This window comes from Oryctolagus cuniculus, chromosome 11 (genome assembly GCF_051225735.1).
Source record: "Oryctolagus cuniculus isolate XC-2025 breed Fujian yellow rabbit chromosome 11, ASM5122573v1, whole genome shotgun sequence".
In the NCBI taxonomy this organism is placed as follows: Eukaryota; Metazoa; Chordata; class Mammalia; order Lagomorpha; family Leporidae; genus Oryctolagus; species Oryctolagus cuniculus.
The window spans coordinates 82,151,602-82,171,920 of NC_142877.1; the positions used below are offsets into that span (position 1 = coordinate 82,151,602).

Here is a 20,319-nt window from a genome sequence, read left to right on the forward strand (position 1 = left end):
TCTGGCTAAGTGCCGGATGTGATTCTTTGCTTTTTGTATTAATTCCTTTCATCTTCAAACCAGACAAAATGAGTACCCCTATAATCTTTGTATTTAGGCTAGGAAATAAACATAACAACATAATCAAATCTGACCAGAGTCATAGAGCCTGTCGCCCAACCTGTTTTGATCAATACATAATGCATCTATGTACTGAAGCATCATGTTGTACTCCTGAAATGTATCTAGTGCTTATCCATCCAAAAAAGAAAAAAGAGCCACTGACACATAGCCACCACCCTGCTTTGGGAGACCCTGAGTGAGTGTATTGACCCATGGTTGACTCTCTGGGCACCATGTACTCCTTCTTACTCTTCAGTACCATTATGATTTTATTTGTGTGTTTCTGTTCATATGATTAATGTCTTTCCCTCCCACCATGCCAGAATATTAATGCAACACCTAATATTTGATGGAGCAGAATTAGCAGCTATTATTGATTAAGCAATTGCCACATACAAGGCACTGTATCATATTTTGATAAGCCTCAAAAAGACTCTATGAGATTCTTACTAATTTACTTCATCAAACATGAAAAAACTGAGGGAGAGAAAGGCTAGATGACTTGCCCGAGATTACACAGCTAGTAAATGGTACAGCCAGGATTAAACTCACAGGTCAAGCTCTAGATCAATGCTATAAATGAAAGAACCAATTGAATCATGGAAATCTAGATTGGAGCATCTCAATAGTAACAGGAAGAGATAATTTGACATATCTGAAAGGAAAAATGGAAAAGACAGAAGCAACATTCCAAGCAGAACAACACTGATCAAGTACCATCTAACAGTGTGCCGGCAATATAATAGGTGCTCAATAAATGTAAATGAAGAAATGACTATATTTATTGCTCCTGGATGAAGGCTTTTGTACATGTTTCATTATTAATGCTGTATTTCATTGTTAATGCTGTGTCCTTTTTTCCTTTCTTTCAGTGCCACCGTGGGCCTTAATTGCCATAGCCATAGTTGCAGTTCTCTTAGTCTTGACCTGCTGCTTTTGTATCTGTAAGAAATGTTTGTTCAAAAAGAAAAACAAGAAGAAGGGAAAGGAAAAGGGAGGAAAGAATGCCATTAACATGAAAGACGTGAAAGACTTAGGGAAGACCATGAAAGATCAGGTAATGTACTCATTCCTTATTTCTTCTTGAATTATTTTGTTGAGAATTATTATCTTATGCCTGATCATTAGAGAGACTGACAACATCTGGACATATCTCTGTTGCAGAGATGCTTGGCGATCCTTGCAGTCATTACTCAACACACAGAGTGTCATGGAGACGTTTGGCAGGGTTTTCCAGTCTCCTGAGCACATGGCTAAGAAAAGGGCACCCGTGACCATGGGGCCCAGCTCAAGGGGTCCCGTTTACCAGAATGAAGCCTCACTATTTTGATTCCATCTCTTTGGTCAGTCTTTGCAGTGTTCAGAGAGAGAAAAACAGAATGAAGTGTCTCTCTTCAGATCTTGCTTTGTCACTGTTCCTAGTCACTGTTAATCCCTGTTATATCTGTTCATCAAGCTTGATGAAAGCGGCCATGCGGCTCAGTCACTATTTCTCAAGAATAATGAGTTATACAGGGAAAGAGAGAAAAATGCACACATGAGCCAGTCCTAGAAACAGGACCGATCTGAAGACAAGTTCTTATTTTCTCTCTTAGGGACAATTAGAGCTATAATGCTGGTGACAGAAATGCTTCTGGCTAGGTTATCTTCTCAAGTCTGAGGTCCTTTATGTCACAGTCTATTTTGAACTAAATTAACTGAAGAATTTAGTTCAAGATAAAGTTTCCTAATAATAATAACTACTAAATGCCTGTTTATTTATTAAAATAAATAAAATATTTCTAAAGCCATTTAGTTCATGTGAAATTATAGATGTAGAGATTTTCATATGAAAAACAGTTTGTTATCAATGGTTCCCCTTGAATAATTCTGAAGCTCTACTTGTTCCCAAATAACAATATACACAGGTAATTTTAGAAATTCCTCTAATACTGTGAGTTGAATTCTTATATACGTGAATCTCCTTAAGAACAATTTAATCAAGTGTTATGATAGGCATCTTGAGTATGAGGGTACTTCAAAAACTTCATGAAAAACATGGCAGCCAGGATGCCATGTGGGATCCTCACAGTTCACATCAGAGAGCCTGGGTTTGAGTCCCAGCCTGGCTCAGACTATCTGTTCTTGCTAATAATGTGCACACTTGGCAGCAGATGATGGCTCAAGTAGTTGAGTCCCTGCCACCCTTGTGTGAGACCCAGAATGAAACAGTAGATAGAAGCATGCTCGCTCGCTCTCTCTTCCCAGCTACCTGCTCTTTCTTAAAGATTTATTTATTTATCTGAAAGGCAGAGTTAGAGAGAGAGAGGGGAGACTGAGAGATCTTCCATCTGCTGGTTCACTCCCCAAATGGCCACAACGGCCTGGACGGGGACAGGAGCTCCATCTGGGTCTCCTATGTAGGTGGCAGGAGCCCTAATATGTGGGCCATCCTCCACTGCTTTCCCAGGAGCATTAGCAGGGAGCTGGATAGGAAGTAGGGCAGCTAGAACCCAAACTGTCACTTATATGAGACTCTGCCATCACAGATGGCAGCTTAACCCACTGCACCACAATGCAGCCCCCTCTGCCTCTCAAATACGAGATGGATTGGGAGAAAGATGTTCATTTTGGTACAAAAAAATTTTTAAATTTCTGCATAGCGATTTTTTTTTACAGGTGCTTTTTCCATAAACTTTTGGAAGACTCCTTATATGTATTGATATTAAAGATGTTTGTAATAAATACATTTATCTTTTCCTTCCAGTTCCATTAACTTTTTGAAGTACTCTCATGTTTGCAGTTTTGTTACTATAGACTCACAACTTGAACCCCCTTCCCAGTTTGGGTACTGAATGTCTTCTTAAAGACACTGTAGTATCTGTTGACACCAGTTTGACAAAGGCTCTCTGTACTTTGTTCTGACTCCCTAAACTTTGCATTCAGGATTTGGGACGGATGCAGTACCTGTGCCTGTGCTCAGAGAGCTTTGGTCTGAGCTTAGGGTAACATGGCTGCAATTTTCCTGACAGATTCTAATCACCGTCACAAGAGCCCATGTACCAGTGTTCACCTGCAGATGTCTAATAAGGATTTTTTCCCTTCTATTAATTTTTAAATAGAAACCGAAAGTTTAAAATCCTGTCTTGCTTTATCTGAACATCTTCCATAGAAAATAGGCCTTGGTAAAGGGTTCTTTACACAAGTTTTTGGGAGATTAAGTATGGAAAAAAACCTCCTACATGGACAGAGACTTGCTAGTATGTATGGTACTTTTAGCTGAACCACAAAAATAAATAATTTGAAAATACAATACTTACATTTTCATAATTACCAAAAAATTCATATTTGGTTTCTTTGTATCCTAGAATGAACAATTAGAGTCCTGAATACTAAATGATAACTATAGCATTTCTTGCTATGACAAGAAATCTGTATTTTTACTTATGTAATTTGTTTTGTATGATGTAATATTGTAACTTGTAACATAGTGGTGGTATTTATTACCCCTGTTATGACCTGGATAAATGACCAAGATCTCAATTAAAGAGAACTGGTGGTTAATTTTTCATTGATCACCTATTTCCTTGGGTGAGCCTCGTTGGGCAATGCTAAGAAACAAGTGATAGTTTATAATAATCTGTTATTACAAAGAATTTGGAACTTTCTACCATTCAGCAAAGGAGATTTTCATAGTTTTAAGTAAATCAATGAGTCTATGTAAAGGACTTTATCCTAGGTCTTATGTTTAAATTATGTACAATTAAATGCACAGGATGGAATTTGGACAGTAAAAATAGAGCCTGAAACATCTATATAACAATAGCTTCTACTACATTTGCAGTCACACAAAAGTATCTAATAATAGTTTGTATCCATTTGTGAAGAGGAAGGCTAAAGAAGCAAAATAGAATGTGTAGATTTTAAGAGGATTATCAGATCATCCAAATTCAAAAGTACATACAAATTAAAATTTATAGTTTGATGGTCAAAATATTGTGAACACAATATGGAACTTGAGAAAGACAAAAACGATATTTATGCCTGTCTCTTTAAAACAGGACAAATGTGTAAGGCATTTTAGATGTGATTTCTTAAGATACATAGACTCTAGGGCCATCAGAAAGGTTTTGCTGTTTCAATCCATATCAAGGTCACAAAAATTCAAGTTCATGACTGCATGTCTTTATAGTAAGGTCTTATACTCAAGAAAAAATTTTAAAATATTCCTCAATGAGTATAAAAAGCAACTGTCCTGAAGATATTTAAGGTGTATATAGGTTCTGTTTTATGCCCTAGAACTTGGTAACACGAGAATGCAGAGGGATGGCATTAACTGTAAGATCAAAGGTCTGGAAAGGTCATTTCTCCATGGTTTTCACTAATGTGTGTGGATATCTTAATTTTTACCTCTTCCTTCTATGTCCTCCTTATCTGTGTTGTGTCTCATGACTGTTCGGGACTGTCCCTTGCGGTAGGTCTCCTCTGCTACCTAGACTTCCCTAGTCTACGCTCAGATACATTTAGTGGCCTGCCAGCTGGGGCTCCACAGCTGAGGGTATACCATTCTGACACACATCAAGAGGCTGAACTAAATTGATTCTTTTTAAGATCTGATATTCTCATTTTAAATGTTGCTAACATCAGTTAAATATCACGGTATTAGAAAGCTCAAGTTTTAAACTAATGGACACAGAAGGAAAAATCTAATCCCTTGTGTTAACATTTTAGTGGGCCTCACCAAATGGCATGCGAGCAATGTAACTTAGAATGAACAAATGCTCCTTCTACTGGTTGTGAACTGAGTGCTGTTGGAATGTCAAAGCAAACCATAAGCATCTGCACTAAAGCTGTGAAATTTAAAATAAGGTCTGATGTTCCCGACACAGCTTTTTCCACTGCAATTTATCAAACCTCAGAACTGCTGGATTTACAAGATTTTTCTTCCCAATTTTCTTCCATGGGGGAAAAAATATTGCTCTCGAGATATTATAATAGCTACTGATTTAATAGGTCTGAATTTAATGTGAATAGTACAGAAAATGTCTTGCTTAAGCTCAGCCTTTGGGACAGGAATAGACTTAATCACTTCAGTGATGAACAGTGGCACTGAGAAATTATCAAAAATTTAGCCTTATTTCATGCAGAATAATTGCAGAGAGAGTCCTGCACCTTCTATTCGGGCTGAAACCACTTAGGGAGAAGGAGATTTAATATCTCAGCTATTTCAAATTGCACTGGGCTGAAACATGATATATAAATTGTCAGTTCTGAAAGAGACTTTTAAAAAGACACTTTAATCCATAATTTTTATTATGATGATAGAGTAACATGCAGATTCTTCAGACAGAAGTACACATTATATGGTTTGCTATCATTTCAAATAATTAAATCTTAGAGGGAGGTGAATTACCTATGTGGCAATTTTCTAAGCACATCCTCTATGACGATATTAAGGACTTGGACACAGCTAAAATTTTGAAGGGGCGTTGGGTTTTCACTGCCTAAAGTTTACTAATGAAACTCAGTAGACTTTTCTTGACTCTATACTAGCTCATACTGCCTTTATTGACCTACCCTCCTGTCAATTTAAAAGAGTAATATAAATTGGTAAATAGTTATATTGTTTCCTCCTTTTGGCTGTCAGTAAATCAACATTTTAATGTTCAAGGAATCATCCAAGTATAAACTAAACAGTGTGTAGCTAACTAAACTTGCAAAGATCTTCACACAGAGGTAAATATAATAGTAATTTTCAGCTTCCCAAACTCAATGTAGGTGCCCAAGAAATTTCAAGACGCACAAAAAGGGAGGCCTCTGTGACAATGGCTCAACTCTGCTATCCAGTCTTCTCACTCAATGAGTTCTGTTAATCTGTGATGCATCCAAGCCTTGATATGTTAGGACTGGATTGGGAGTTACTTGAGTGGAGCCAAACTGGAAAATGTTGTGACTTCAGGGACTGCAGGTGCCACTGTGAAGCATTGCTGGGGTCCCCGGGTCAGCAAGCTGAGTGACCAGACTTTCTTCTGAGAATGACGAATGCAGCAAAAAGACCACGTAGTCTGGGGATGGCGTTTGCAAGGTGCTATAGCTACAGTCTGATGACTCCCCTAGCTATGTGAAGCCTGGTTACACTTGCATTTGCATTCTCTAAGAATGCCCAGATTGCAGTTGAGAGCTGACCACAGTCAAAATCCTCTACTTTGTCTGATAGACAAGTATATTGCACTCCACTGCTTGTATGCCTTACCTTGATTTCTGAGAGATTGTACAGTAAACACATACATACATACACACAAAAAGCAATGAAAATTTCATATCCAAACACTAGAAGACAATGTCTGCTATATGAGGCAACAACCACAAAGACTGAGATCATTTAAAAAAAAAAAAAAAAAAAAAAAACCACCTCTACAAGGTGACAAGAAAAAGGTAAACAACACGCAGAAAAAAAATTAGCAAAGGACACATAGTCCCCCAAAAGAAAAAATAAAAATAGTTAAAACAAAGGTTTCTAAATTTTTCAACACCACTTATAGTCAGGGAAATGCAGTATTTTATGATTTTTAAGTTTAAATCTTGACCAGTAGATAGATTTCAAAATCATCATTCTAATTATCTAAAGCAATCAGAAGGCACATCTGTAGAAACAAAGCTTCAAATATTTATAACCTTTGATATTTTTAGCAAAACTTTTGCATGTTAGGGAAATGTGTCTATTTTCATGTTCAAAAGAGGAGCATTTGAACATATTTTATGAGATAATGAGCTTTCTAGTATTTCAATTTCTATTACACTTAAGTCTTAGGTCATAAAGAATATTCAGTTGATCAGACTGAGTTTTGAGAGTCCAATACTATGATTTTTGTCCAGTGCAAAATGGGTTTCTAATGCCAATTTGTTTTTTACAAAATTGCACACATAACTCATCCTTTGATATCAAATAGACTCTTAAATCAATTTAATTCAGCCTAGCTTCTTGTGGAGCTGTGATGAAAATGAGATGGTAAACATCACCTGGAAGTGGGGTAAACTCTCTTTAACATGCATTTGCTGGGAGCATGTGTTCTCCTGTTTTTCCTAAACCATTAGAAATATATTTGTGAAACATAGGAAATTGCAATTTTCTGAGGGGCTCACTCGCTGAACTATTTTTTTTCATAGGTGATAATGCAGCCAAAATCCATGCATTTCATATAAATTACTCCACTGCATGTAGCAATGATGTTTTACATGACGCTGAGTATCTCTTTAAACTACAAGAATGTGAAACCAGGCCTGGTTTTCAGCATGTTTATCACACATACCTCTGAAAGAAGCAGTTTTAGCAGAGCCAAATATAATACCAAGTTGACATTTTCTTTGCAACAGTTTTACATGTTTTGCTTGCAATACTCTGAGGGGCTTCTTCCATTGCTTCCATGTTGCTTGCTGGTGGGGGGAAATTCCGTGCACAAATGGAATTTAAAAAAAATACATAAGCAGCAAATGTGAATGTGTGTCAGACAAACAGATTCCCAGCATCTTATTGCTTGCTTCTGACAGCTTGGAAGTATATTTATAGGCCCAGTTTAATTCAGATTGCAATGAAAATTCACTTGAATTCACATACAATCCATTTTTGCTCATAGGCCCTCAAGGATGATGATGCTGAAACCGGATTGACCGATGGGGAAGAAAAAGAAGAACCCAAAGAAGAGGAGAAATTGGGAAAGCTTCAATATTCACTGGATTATGATTTCCAGAACAACCAGGTCTGAAGGGGAAAATGTCTTCTAATTCCATTACATTTTCTGAAATTACTAAGTAGAATTTGAAGCAAGATACTTCTTAAAACATTTCGTTTGCTGCAAGAGGAAAATGCAATTATCAAAGCTATTGATGAAATAATTTCTAAGTACAGGCAGTCCCCTACTTGCTAATTTAACTTCGGGTAATTAGAATTCACAGTATTCAACCGATTACATCTACTTCTGGCACTTAGAGCAGGCAGGCGGAATACAAATGAGCATGAAGCAGTCCATCCGCCCTCAGAGCTCCAGCAGCCTGGGCCCCACAGGTCTCAGCCTGAACTGAAGAGCCATTTGTTAGGCTTTATGGATTCAGATCCAAACAGGGCTAGGGATATCTGAGTTGGGTCACCATCCACGCCCAGCTTTTGAAAGATCATCTAACAGCTTGATAAGGCATACAAGATTGCCCATAAATTTTGAAGGTAGGACCGCCTTAAGTGACATCATGATACTAGCTAAAACTATAAATGCTAATGAGAGCAATTCTACGAAAGCAGAAAGACCAACAACCTGATTTCTATCCTGCAAATATTGCTCCAAGTGAAAAGAAGCTAAAAAGATAACAGGCATTCCTTCCTACTGCAATTTCTCAGAAAAGTGCTGATGTGTCAAATAGATAAATGATAATTTTGGCTACCTTTTATTGATCGCCTATTGGCTGAAAAATAACTGTTAAAAATCGCCCTACATTCAAAGACCTTCCAGGATCCATGACTCTAAGATATCTCTTTACTTTCTTAATTAATAGGGAAATTTAAAAGGTATATAAGAATTAGTGGAACTGTTTGAAAACCAGGTTCTTAAAAATCTTGAGGACATGAGTGGTATACAGATACATGCTCTACTATCAAAAACAAGTTTCTTTGACCCGCTTCTTTATAGCCCAGGCTAGTTATCGTAATACATTCTAGAAAGCTGCATGTTGCTTCCTCGGTGTAAGTTTATAAGTAGGAATTCATGTGGGTGTATATATAAATATCCTTTATACATAATTAAAAATGGCATTTGAGGACATTTCTATCACTTCTATCAAAGATTGAGCATTGGAACGTGGTTAGGCACAAAATCTATTCATATATTCTAGGAAAGGTCAAAATCAACTTACATTATCTTAATATATAACATGTTTTCCAGAAATTTAACTTTATATATACATGTAATTTTTTTCTATTTTATTCCCACTTCATATTTTCCAGTAGAAATCTAGTGGTATCTCATCCTGATTAGTCATAATTCTGAAACTTCTAAGTTGGCTTTAGTCACTACCAGCATCATTTCGTAGAGTAGTAGCAATTTTAAGAAAATTGCACTGAATTATTTTTTACTCTAACATAACTGATAATTGCACTAAATTTTTTTACTCTAACATGACTAATAATTGCACTGAATTATTTTTTACTCTAACAAAAGTATAATAATACCCTCATTATTCCTTCTTCAGCAAACATTAAATCTAAAAAGACATTCTGTTTTAAGCATCTAGAAGATTTTGCCTGATGATTTTTTTTAAATATTATGCATTGGTCTTTACAAATCCTCTGGTGGCTAATTTGTTTTATAGGATGATTCCTAAGAAGCAAAGAAGATAAAGTCTGAGGAACTTTGTAGATAAAACTACAGCCAAACATGCCTATTTTTGCTTACCAAAAGATAACCCTGAAATACTCTAATTAAGAAACTTCATGGATAGAAATGTGAAATGTATGTTAGGCAAAAAGCAGCGGGAGATGGGAAGAAGGCATTCTATCCTTTATTAACCATCCAAGATTCTCTAAAATATAAACGATTGGGTTTTAAAGAGTTTTAGCTATCTCTAGTGTTTTCCCTGCTCAGAAGCAAAATTGCCAGTAAAAATTGAGAATGAGGAAATAGAATTTTTGCTATTCACATTGCTACATAAAGGCAAATACCAAATACAAATTTAGCAAACCAAGAGACAGACTGTTTGCTTTACTAATCATGTCTTTATAATCTGATGCCTCTTTTAGCTATCCTTGGACCATCTGTCTGTGTGTTGCATAGCTACAATCCAGCACTCAGTGCTGTTTTATGATACCACAAAAAAGATATTACAGTTGTAACATGGAAACAATATCATCAGTCAGGGTATTGATCCAGCTTAAAAATTCAGCCAGCTCTCCAAAATGCACTTAAGAATATGGTAGGTCAGTTTTATTAAAAAAAAAAAAAAAAAAAAAAAAAAAAAAAAACAGGTGTGAGTGACTTGAAGAAGGTGAATAGTTTTCATATTCTATTGCCTAGAAAGACTCTAGATCAAATTTTCAGGCTCTACTGTGAAAACACGTGGTGTGACTGCATTTGCTGAATAGTATGTACCTAGAATAATAGTAAGAGTCTACTCTTTGTTTCCCGAATAAGCCTAAGCCCGTCAGTTGACACAAAATCTCTGATGGCATGGTATCCAAAACATTCTACTCACACGATTTAAAAAAAATTAATAATGCCATAATATTCTAATATATCAAAAGTGGCTTAAAACTGAATTGTTGAGAAAATAGTCTTAAAGCAATGCAGAGATTCTGTTATATTTGGAAAAAAATCCAAAAAATACCTACATTGCACTAAAAGAAAACTCACTTTCCTGTCTAAGGGGCTGAAATTATATTTCTTTGGCTGTGTGTCCTATTACTTAAACAAAGGAGTTAATGGGTAATAATTTTATAGCAAGTTAAAAGCATAGCTAATGTATGAATAAAGATCAAATGTGATGGAAACTTGAAGGTCTTAAATTTTAATCTCAAAATGCTACATTATTTCTAATGAATTTCTACTAGCTGATGTGAGGCTTTGGTAAAGGATAAAAATATCCTACTTCACAATTATAGACTTGGTGATTGTTTAATGATTTATTTCTATGTAGAAATCATGCCCTGGAAAGAAAAAACAATGCATGAGAGCTTTTAGCAACTGGAAGCTTATTTGATTGCAACTCTTCTGGAAATATGAATTCCCTATCTAACTGTAATCAGTAACCTTTTAAAAACCTCTTTTGTGCTTAAACAGGCTTCCTAGAGCCTGCATCTGTCATAATTGGGTTTCTGAAGTCTGTATAGCACTCTTCATTTGCTTTCTGTGTTCAGATTCATAAGAGAATAAAAGTTTATTAGAAGCAAAGAGGAACAGGGAGAAATCACAATATGGAGCATTAGGGGCAAATCAATTTTCTCTAAAGCGTGTACCACTGTCTGAGCATGCTGTCTTCTCTTGTCCGTTTCAGCTGCTAGTAGGGATCATCCAGGCTGCCGAACTGCCCGCCTTAGACATGGGGGGTACTTCTGACCCCTACGTCAAAGTGTTTCTGCTGCCCGATAAAAAGAAGAAGTTTGAGACAAAGGTCCACCGGAAAACTCTTAACCCTGTCTTCAATGAGCAGTTTACTTTCAAGGTAATTTTTTTTCGATTATTTAAAAGGCTGATCACACCCTGACAAATATGTGGACATTGCACATGAACACCTTCTCTGGGACTCAAATGATTCTATTCAGAATATTTTATATTTAGTCTAATGATGACTCTATATTGCCTTTCACTGTAAGCAAAATGGGATTAAGCTCTGTTATTGTGGAATGGAATACAGACTGGAATGTGACTAAGGTGTCACAGTCACATCTGGAAAGTAGGGTCTGCATCAAGTGTGCCGATAGGTTTAGACACTCCCCCCTCTAAATTAATTCCAAAAAAGTTACAATCATTATTTTGCTGAGTTTCAAAGGTCCTAAAAATAGGTAAGCCTTGTATCAATTGCAGAATAAAGTAAGCTCTGTTCCAGTGCTCAAATGGTAGACATTTCTTCATCTACAAAGGCCAGTCCAAGCACTCTAAAACTATTCTTCTTAACATCAATATTTCTCTACTCTTTCCTCATGTTCATCATCTTGTTGAAACAGTTCATTTTGCAAGTAATAACAAGGAGGAATTCTGGCTATGTAATAACCAATCAGGAAAACATGACCTGCAGGCCTGCTCTTGGCTTGAAGTCTTCATAAAAAAGATTCTTTGATGCAAATCTTTAAAAAGTAAGACTTCTTGAATGTACTACTTTGGATAATACATTTCTTAAAAATGAAATGCCTGAGAATATACCAGTAGGTTGACTCGAAATCACCCCTTCAGGCAGGTGTTTTGACCCACCCCGTATCAGAGTACTGGCTCAAGTCCAACCACTCCACTTCTGACCTAGCTCCCTGCTAAGGCACCCTGGCTCACGTGACATCCATATGGGAGACCTGGGCAGAGTTTTTGGCTTCAGCCTGCCCAGCCCATTTAGAGATTGTACCATTGGATGGAAGATTGCTCTTGCTCTGTGTCTCTCTCTGCCTTTCAAGTAGATGAAAATAAATAAGCAGTAAAAAAGTTTTTCACCCAGGCATAGCAGTAGCATATGTCTCAGGCTTTGAAATGAATTTAAAATGAATGACAGCATGAGTCATTTTCTCAAGCCTTGTATTCAATTTCATAAAGGGGGTCTGTCTCTATGCTATTCTGTCTTGTTTTGTTTTCAAGAAAAAAGTCACTAATATATTCTCAGCAATCCTGTTTTAAATATCTAATTCTTCCAAACCCACACAGTTAATTTAGAGTACTGGTGAAAACACTATAGAAACATTCAGCTTATAAAGAGCCAACAACTGTGAGATAACACAAAACATGAAAATTTCTATTTGGTCTCAATTTGTCAGAAATGTCTAACCAGAATTTAAGAAGTCGAATATAAAGTTATTAGAAATAATGTTAGGGAAACTTTGAGTCACCTTTATTTCTTCTTTTTAATATTTATTAACGTATGTGAGAGGTAGACTTACAGAGAGAGACAGGGAGACACAGAGAGAAAGGCTTTCCATCTGCTGCTTCACTCTCCAAATGGCCGCAACAGCCAGAGCTGGCCGATCCCAAGCGAGGAATCAGGAGCTTCTTCCAGGTCTCCCACATGGGTACAGGGGCCCAAGGACGTGGGCCATCTTCTACTGCTTTCCCAGGCCATCAGCAGAGAGCTGGACTGGAAGTACAGCAGCAGAGACTCAGACCTGTGCCCATGTGGGATGCCAGCACTGCAGGCAGAGGCTTAACCTACTATGCCACAGTGCCAAAACCACCTTTGTTTCTTTGAAATAATGCATTGCTATGAATGCATGAGTCTAAGAATACAATTATTGAAACTGAACTTGTCTATAAACTTTTACTATGTTCCATTTTATTTTGGGAAAGTTGATCAAACCATAATGAAATCCAAAGTAAAATGTTTTTTGAAGCACTTAAGAAATATGCCAATTTTTTAGAGAACTGGTAAATTTCTGCAGTAAACATTGTAGATGATGGTTCTTGAATTGCCAAGAGACAACCTAGGAATGAAAACCTAAGAGAGTTTAAAGAGGATTAGCTTCAAAATTTAGAGCCACTTCAGAGGAACTCAACATGCCCCAAATTAAATTCATCTTCTGTTCCCACAACAAAAACTACTGCCGAAGGACAACAACAAACAGTTCCCAAGTGCCTACGTGCTAGGTGTTTTATGTTTATTCATCCATCTTCACAATGGTCCCATGAAGTAGGTACCATTACCCACATTTGAGAAGTGAGGAGGCCGATTTCTGTTCACTTGTTTCCAGGCCCTTCAGTGGAAAACTGGGAGGCTTAACTCCAGGTCTCTCTAACTTCAAGCCCAGATTTCGATTGTTGCTGTTTCTGTAGTCATCGAAAAATCTGGAGAGATTTTAAAAATACGATGAAACCTTCAAGGGTTTATTCATGCCCACTCTATTTTGCATTTCTTCCTTTGAAATTCCCTTCTACAATTTTTCATTTTGAAATTCTCCTAAAATGGAAGAAAATATTATGCCTTGCTTTTAAGTACAGTTTTTTTTAAAAAATCAGATTCCTAAGGTTTTTATTTTGTCATTATTTATTTAAGAAAACTACAATTTCTTGTACATTCATGGCCAAATAGTCTTCTTCTTCCCTTCTTAATCTACAGGAGTTGAGAAATGTTTGCCAAGGCATAAAACCACCAGTTACCCTGATAAAGTAATAGGAAGTATATGAAAAATGATCACATCTTTAATACAAGTCTAAACAGTTTCTTCATTAGGCTTTTTTATCCAGTTGCTGAAGTGTAGATTACTTGGATTGCACTGCTTTCACTGAATATTAAAAATGTCACTAGTGAACTCCCAACCCATAGCATCTGTCCCAGATACATTGAACAGCTGGAGATGCCTTCAGTGCCTGGCCCTTTGCCACCATTCATCCTAAAGGGTGTCAGACCTAAGAATTACCTCAGGATCCATGTTATAATGCATCGCAGATATTCAGAACATCAATTTTCTTGTCAGCTCCTGCCAATCAGTAAATTATTTTGGGGAGCAGCTGAGGCATCGTATGAATTTCATTTACATCTTCTCAGACTCCTAGCATACCTCTTAATAAATTGCTGCTCCATTAGGCTGTGGTATTCAAACAGCTTGAAAGAGTTAATGCAACTTTTGCAACAAGTCATCTGCCCCTGCAAGTTACCACCTGACCATAAAACTTAGAATGCAACAACAAATATTCTACAGGAAAAACTTACACAGCCAAAGTCAAGTGTTTAGAGCATAATAATAGAACTTGTTAATAGTAATACTAAGAACTTCTAAAATTTGAGGGATAAGGTGGTATTAAGTCACCATGTGAAGTTCCTGCTCTTTCCCGCGTAATGTATGTCTTAAGTAGAAATCCAAAGATTGAATGTAAGAAAAAAAAAGACATGCAATTATCCTTGTTTTGTTTATCCAGCATAAATATTAAACAGCCTAAGTAAGTAATGGATTATAAACATTTCTGTGGCCAGACATTGTATCTCATCTCTTCCTATTTAGGTACCCTACTCAGAACTGGGTGGCAAAACCCTGGTGATGGCTGTGTATGATTTTGATCGTTTCTCCAAGCATGACATCATCGGGGAGTTTAAAGTCCCCATGAACACAGTGGATTTTGGTCACGTAACTGAGGAATGGCGCGATCTGCAAAGTGCTGAGAAGGAAGAGGTAAGACAATGATTAGCATTTCCACTAGGACAAGCCATACTCGTCAGTTGCTGCTCACATAATAACCTATGGAGAGATGCTCTTTACAAAGGGCTTCTAGCTGTTGACAGCTGGCAAAATAGGGTCAGGGGATTGCATGACCTCGTTAAAAAGTTTACAGGTCTTCTGGGTGTTATTTGAAAGCAAAGAGAATGATTCATGTCCAGGGTTTATAGACATCTCTCTGGACACACACATACACACAGTTTCTAAAAGCTTACCAAGTGCCACACACATACACATTGTTTACAAGGACAGTGAAAATCATCTTATTCTTCCTACTATCCACAATAATTTAGTATTTTCAACATGGGTTGTATAGCTATTATGCAGCAATCAAATGGCCCTTTTCCCATGGTTATTCCAGTGTGCTGCAGACAGTTCATTGTTTCTGCAGAAGACACCAGAGCATGATGAGTGAAGCATCAAACATAATTCACAGGGGCTGATATTAAATCCATTTTTTTAAATGAGTCACATTTTTATAGTACTCTTCACATTGTTTTTCCCTGGTTTTAATAGTTTAGTGCAGTCTTTTTCCTTTGTGTGCATGCTTTAAAAAGAGAAGTTCAATATCCTTAGTGCATTTAAGCTACATAATAATCAATTCTATTTGATTATGCTATGCCTGCCTGGCACTGGCATTTTTCTGTGTGAATGTCTCAGCAGGCCGATACCAGAAAAGCAAACAACTGTTAGCTTTTGCAAATTCCTAAAGCAACTTTCTTTCCAGCCACTTTTTGTGTTCTGACATGTAGCTCTGATTACCCAGAGGACTGCAACCAGCCTCATTTATTTGTGATCCCTAGGATTCTGTAAGTTTTGGCCACTTTGGGGCCACTAGGGAGATGAAGAGTGGTCCAAGCCTTCAGAGAAATTCAACCAAGCCCATTATCTGCAAATCCTTTCAGCCTAAGGTTTTCTGTGACCAGTCTGAAGTGACTCACTTTATGCTCCTTCTATGCTGAAATAAGCATGTAGAACAGAGTTGTTGATTGCTGTGCTTAAAATGGATTTTATTTGTGCTCTAAAATTATTTGGTTATAAAAAAGGATAAAAGGAAGTAGAACTACTTGAGGGAAGCTCTGCCTTCTTTACAAAAGGAAATATATGTAGATCTTATCCAAATCCAAAGAGCTATGTCAAAATTCACCCTGTTAGATGGTGCCCTACTGTGGCTATTCAAGAATAACCAAGTACAATACTGTATGGTTTTATTCTGGACTGTTTATAAATAGTTCACCCCTATAGCCGAAGTAATGTGACATTAAAGCCAACATCCATACGACAGGAAACACTCAGTGGTTCTAATTATTTTTAAAAGTAGTGGAGCATTTTGTTGACATTTTATCATTCACTGAAATGTTTGACTTTCTCCAAACTCCTAATGTCTGTAGGATAAAGTAAGAGGAGAATGTTTACTAATAGGCTTTTGTTAATTGGCTGGCTTGTAGTAGGCTTACGGTTTGATATCAGACTATGAGTCTCCTATGCTTCAGGGTACATGGCTCGCACTCTGACCTTCAGTGGGATAACTGCTAGGTTGTGTGGGATTCTGAAATCACACTCAGAGTTTCTAAACAGTTACAAAATATGTTAGCCTAAGTTAAGGAAATAAAAGCAGGCTATAATTCTCTGTTTCTTGACACCAGCTGACTCTAATATCTTTATTATCAGTTACTAGATTCCTGGAACCCTTTGTCTCTTTAAGCAAAAAGTGTAGGCACTTGCTTTCATGGTGTTTAGTGTTGTCTCATCTTCCTCTGTAACTACATCTTGGCTTTGTGTATCGCCAGCTAGACTGTTTGCTTGCAAAAGTTCAAACACATAGACCTTTACTAGCTCTGAGACCTTGGGCAAGTCATTACAGCTTTTTCAAACACACTTTTTAAATCTGTAAAGTTGTCTGACATTACCTGCCCCTTATCATACTTACAGATGAAGTAGGATACATGTAAAATGCCTTGTGAAGAGCCTGGTACATGGTGAGCGTTCAGTCAACGAGAGACCCACCCCCACAATTCTTTTGGGTTTTTTTAATACTATTATATATTCACCTATATGTATCTTAGAAGGTCAGAGTTTCAGATTGGGGGGGGGGGGGAGTGTGGAGAGAGAGAATCTTCCATCTGCTGGTTCACTCCCCAAATGGCCAGGCCAAACCTGGAGCTTCTTCCAGATCTCCCACGTGGGTGCAGAGACCCAAGCACTTGGGCCATCCTCAGCTGCTTTCCCAGGTGCATTAGAAGGGGAGCAGCCGAGCTGCGAACTAGTACTCATAAAGGATACAGGTGTTGCAGGCAGAGGCTTAACCTACTACATCACAAAATGCCAGCCCCCAAATCTTTGTTCTTGATCAATCCTTTGTGTTTCCTTTCTGCTTTTTATGTTTTCATCCCCTTCTATGATTTATTATTTCACTCTATCCATATCTGTGTCTTTGTTCTTCCTGAATACCTCTGGAAGTTTTAAAAGGGAAATAATTCTACCATTACGCTATTAAAATTCTGGAGACTTTCCTTGTTGGTATATACTGAGGAACAGTTTTCAGTTGAGTGGCTATTTCCTTTTATCAGAAACCTCATAAACCAGGTGTTCAGCTTACAAAGTTTCTCTGGATAACTAGACCCAGGTAGAAATGTTCTCATCATAAAGGGAGTAAGATTCCAATTATCTTTTTATCTAAATGATACTTATTCTCAATGGTATATGCTCTATCATCTTTTTATGCCTCTGTCCACTAAATGCAGAAAATTATAATTATGTGAATAAATTGAAGCCTTAGATTGACATTGGTTCTCACAATTTTCAAGAAATTGTTTTTATATGAGCAATATTGTTCATGATTTTAGGCTTTTCTTCATCTAATAGTATTACATGTTCCTTTTAACATAATGAGTTGCATGACATCAAGGAAAGTGTGAAAACAGAACTTCCAATTTTACCAGGCTGTTCAGGTAGAAACTTGGATATAAACAGGTTAAATCAGACCTACTGAAATCAAACTCTTAATCATTTTGATAGAATGGGGTTCAGATTTTTATCATGTTAGTGTGATATTAATATAAAAAGCACATTCAATGTAATTCATAGGTACAATTCTAAAAATACCATAATTCCCTCCCTCCCTTCATCTTTCTTATAAAAGTCACAAAGCAGTTTATTCAATTAAAGCACTGTTTTTTATTTTAGTGATTTATTTGTGAAAATGATCAACTTGGAAAGAAAAAAAATACGGATAGAGTCAGGGCCTCAGGAAGTTACCCAGTACATGTTTAAAAAGAGGGGATGTAAAAACGCTCGGCTGTGACAGGAAAACCACAAGCGCACCCCGTTGGTCCCACTGTTCGCTGCTGAGGTTGCCTGTGCTTGACCTCTGCCTCAAGTTAGCACAATCACAGCCCGGTCACTGGTTTCCTTTTTGTGTGTTTTGAATGTAGCTTGATTGACTACTTTCTCCATCTACCTCTCAAGTGACCAAAACTAAATTTGACATTTGAGACAGCTTAAGCTTTCTCTTACTTTTCTGTCTTTAAAAACAGATATATGTATCCTCTGGGTCCTGAGAAGTAGCTACATAAAAAACTTCGTTTTCTCAATTTTTCCTTTCTTGGAATATGGCCTCAACATCCTTTCCTTTCTCAGTATAGGATCTCATTACTGTTATCAGTATTCCACTTGCAAAAGGCTTCCAACAGGAAGAGCCTCAAGATACTTATGTTGAATTTCTGAGATTTTCTTCTTTAATCATTGAACAGTAATCATTCAACACAAGTGAAACCTAAAACTGCTCTTTAATTTTAGCGAATACTTGAGTACTTTAAATTGTTACAATCAACAGCCCTACCCCCATTTTTGTCTTCTAATTAGAAATGGCCTCAGTCCTGCACCGAGTATCAGCTACATCATCACAGGATTTTTTGTTTTACCGTTTTGTTCACTTTTTAAAATTTCTTTGGCATCTTTATGCCTTCCTCTACTGCTTGTTAAAAAAAAAAAAAAAAAAAAAAAGCATGAGGATACCACTAGAAAACACCAAAATCTTTCTTTTAGCATTCTGTTCTATTTTGCTTCAACTTCTCATAATTTACTAGAACTGTTTTATCTACTTTAGGGAATAAGTCTATCACCTCTGCTTTGTTTAGAATTCATTAAACAGTGATTGTTAAATGAGATTCTGTAATCCAGTGCAAATGGAAAAAAAATTGATTGCTGAATTAAAACAAGTTGGGACATAATTTAATTAGTACCCAAGCAGAAGGGAAGAGAAACTACTTCAGTGCCTTAATGGAAAATCAATTTTGCAAGAAAATTTCACATTTTTAAGCCTAATTAGAAAAACATTTACTCCACAGGAAAGCATTTGGAGAATACATATTCAATCAAATGGCAAAAGTTTTTTAGCTTCCATGGTCAATTACTAGATACCTCTTTGGAATGGGTTAAAGTCATTATTCCTAAGGCATCTTTGATGCCCAAGGATCGTTAAGGAGCTGATGCTGTTTTTAAATACATTTAATGGTCAGATGGGAACTCATGCTTTCCAAGAATCTCCACCCAACAAATCATTGCCCAGATAGGAAATCATTATAAAAGGTTAATTGCAGGGACTTTAAGCATGGATGTGAACAGGAATCTTCCTTGTCATTCACAAGCTACCAGATTTGGGAAATGTAAAGACAGACATTGATTTATATCATGGCGTTTCAGGAAGGTTTACTTGTTTTTGTTCACTTGTTCATCAGCTGTCATCCTCACAAGGCTGTAAGCTCTCTCTGAGCCACATCTGTTGTTCCCCACTGTGAAACCAAATGTGATCGCAGAGGTAAGCACACAGTAGGTGTGCAAAATAATTTTGAATGAATGACTTAATCATCCTTTCAGAAATATTTCCAAACTCCTTTTTGAAGTCGAACTTAATGATACTAATCATGTTTCTATTTTATAAAAGAAATCTAAAATATTCTGGACACCATTAAACAAAATGTCTTAAACGCTTCTTGGCCTTTTGGCTAAGATCAAGTGTAAACAAAATGTCCTAGCACTGAAAATGGTTTTTACTTGGGTTTTTTCAGTGTCCTTCTTTAAAGATAGAGGTGGCATAGGATAGATCTTTAGCAATATCATTGTTATTGGTTTTGTTGGTGGCTTTGAAATGGTAATAGATCTTCTCACTTTTTTCTAAAGGTTTAGTGAGTATTTCTTTGCTCTATGTGACAATAGTTTCGTTCTGTTTCCTGATACACAGAATTCATGGGTTAGCTTGGTTTAACTTTGCTTAAAGACTTAGCTAAAGCTATAGTGTGGGTCTCTGCTTTCAACATGGAAAAGTTTAGAGAAAAATGTGAAAGAAAGGATTC

At 36.8% G+C, this 20,319-nt stretch overlaps 1 protein-coding gene across 10 annotated transcripts in view; it reads left to right on the forward strand.

Moving 5' to 3' along the window:
• Positions 1-20,319, forward strand: part of SYT1 (synaptotagmin 1) — a 619,940-nt gene that overhangs the window by 444,143 nt on the left and 155,478 nt on the right. For 9 of the 10 annotated variants that reach the window (XM_089307486.1, XM_051846476.3, XM_008256840.5 and 6 more), the window contains 4 exons: positions 975-1,159; positions 7,716-7,838; positions 11,116-11,283; positions 14,753-14,920. In XM_089307486.1, the coding sequence (XP_089163612.1) occupies positions 975-1,159; positions 7,716-7,838; positions 11,116-11,283; positions 14,753-14,920 (644 nt within the window). The remainder of the gene's footprint in view (positions 1-974; positions 1,160-7,715; positions 7,839-11,115; positions 11,284-14,752; positions 14,921-20,319) is intronic. The other variant, XM_089307488.1, reaches the window with a different exon arrangement.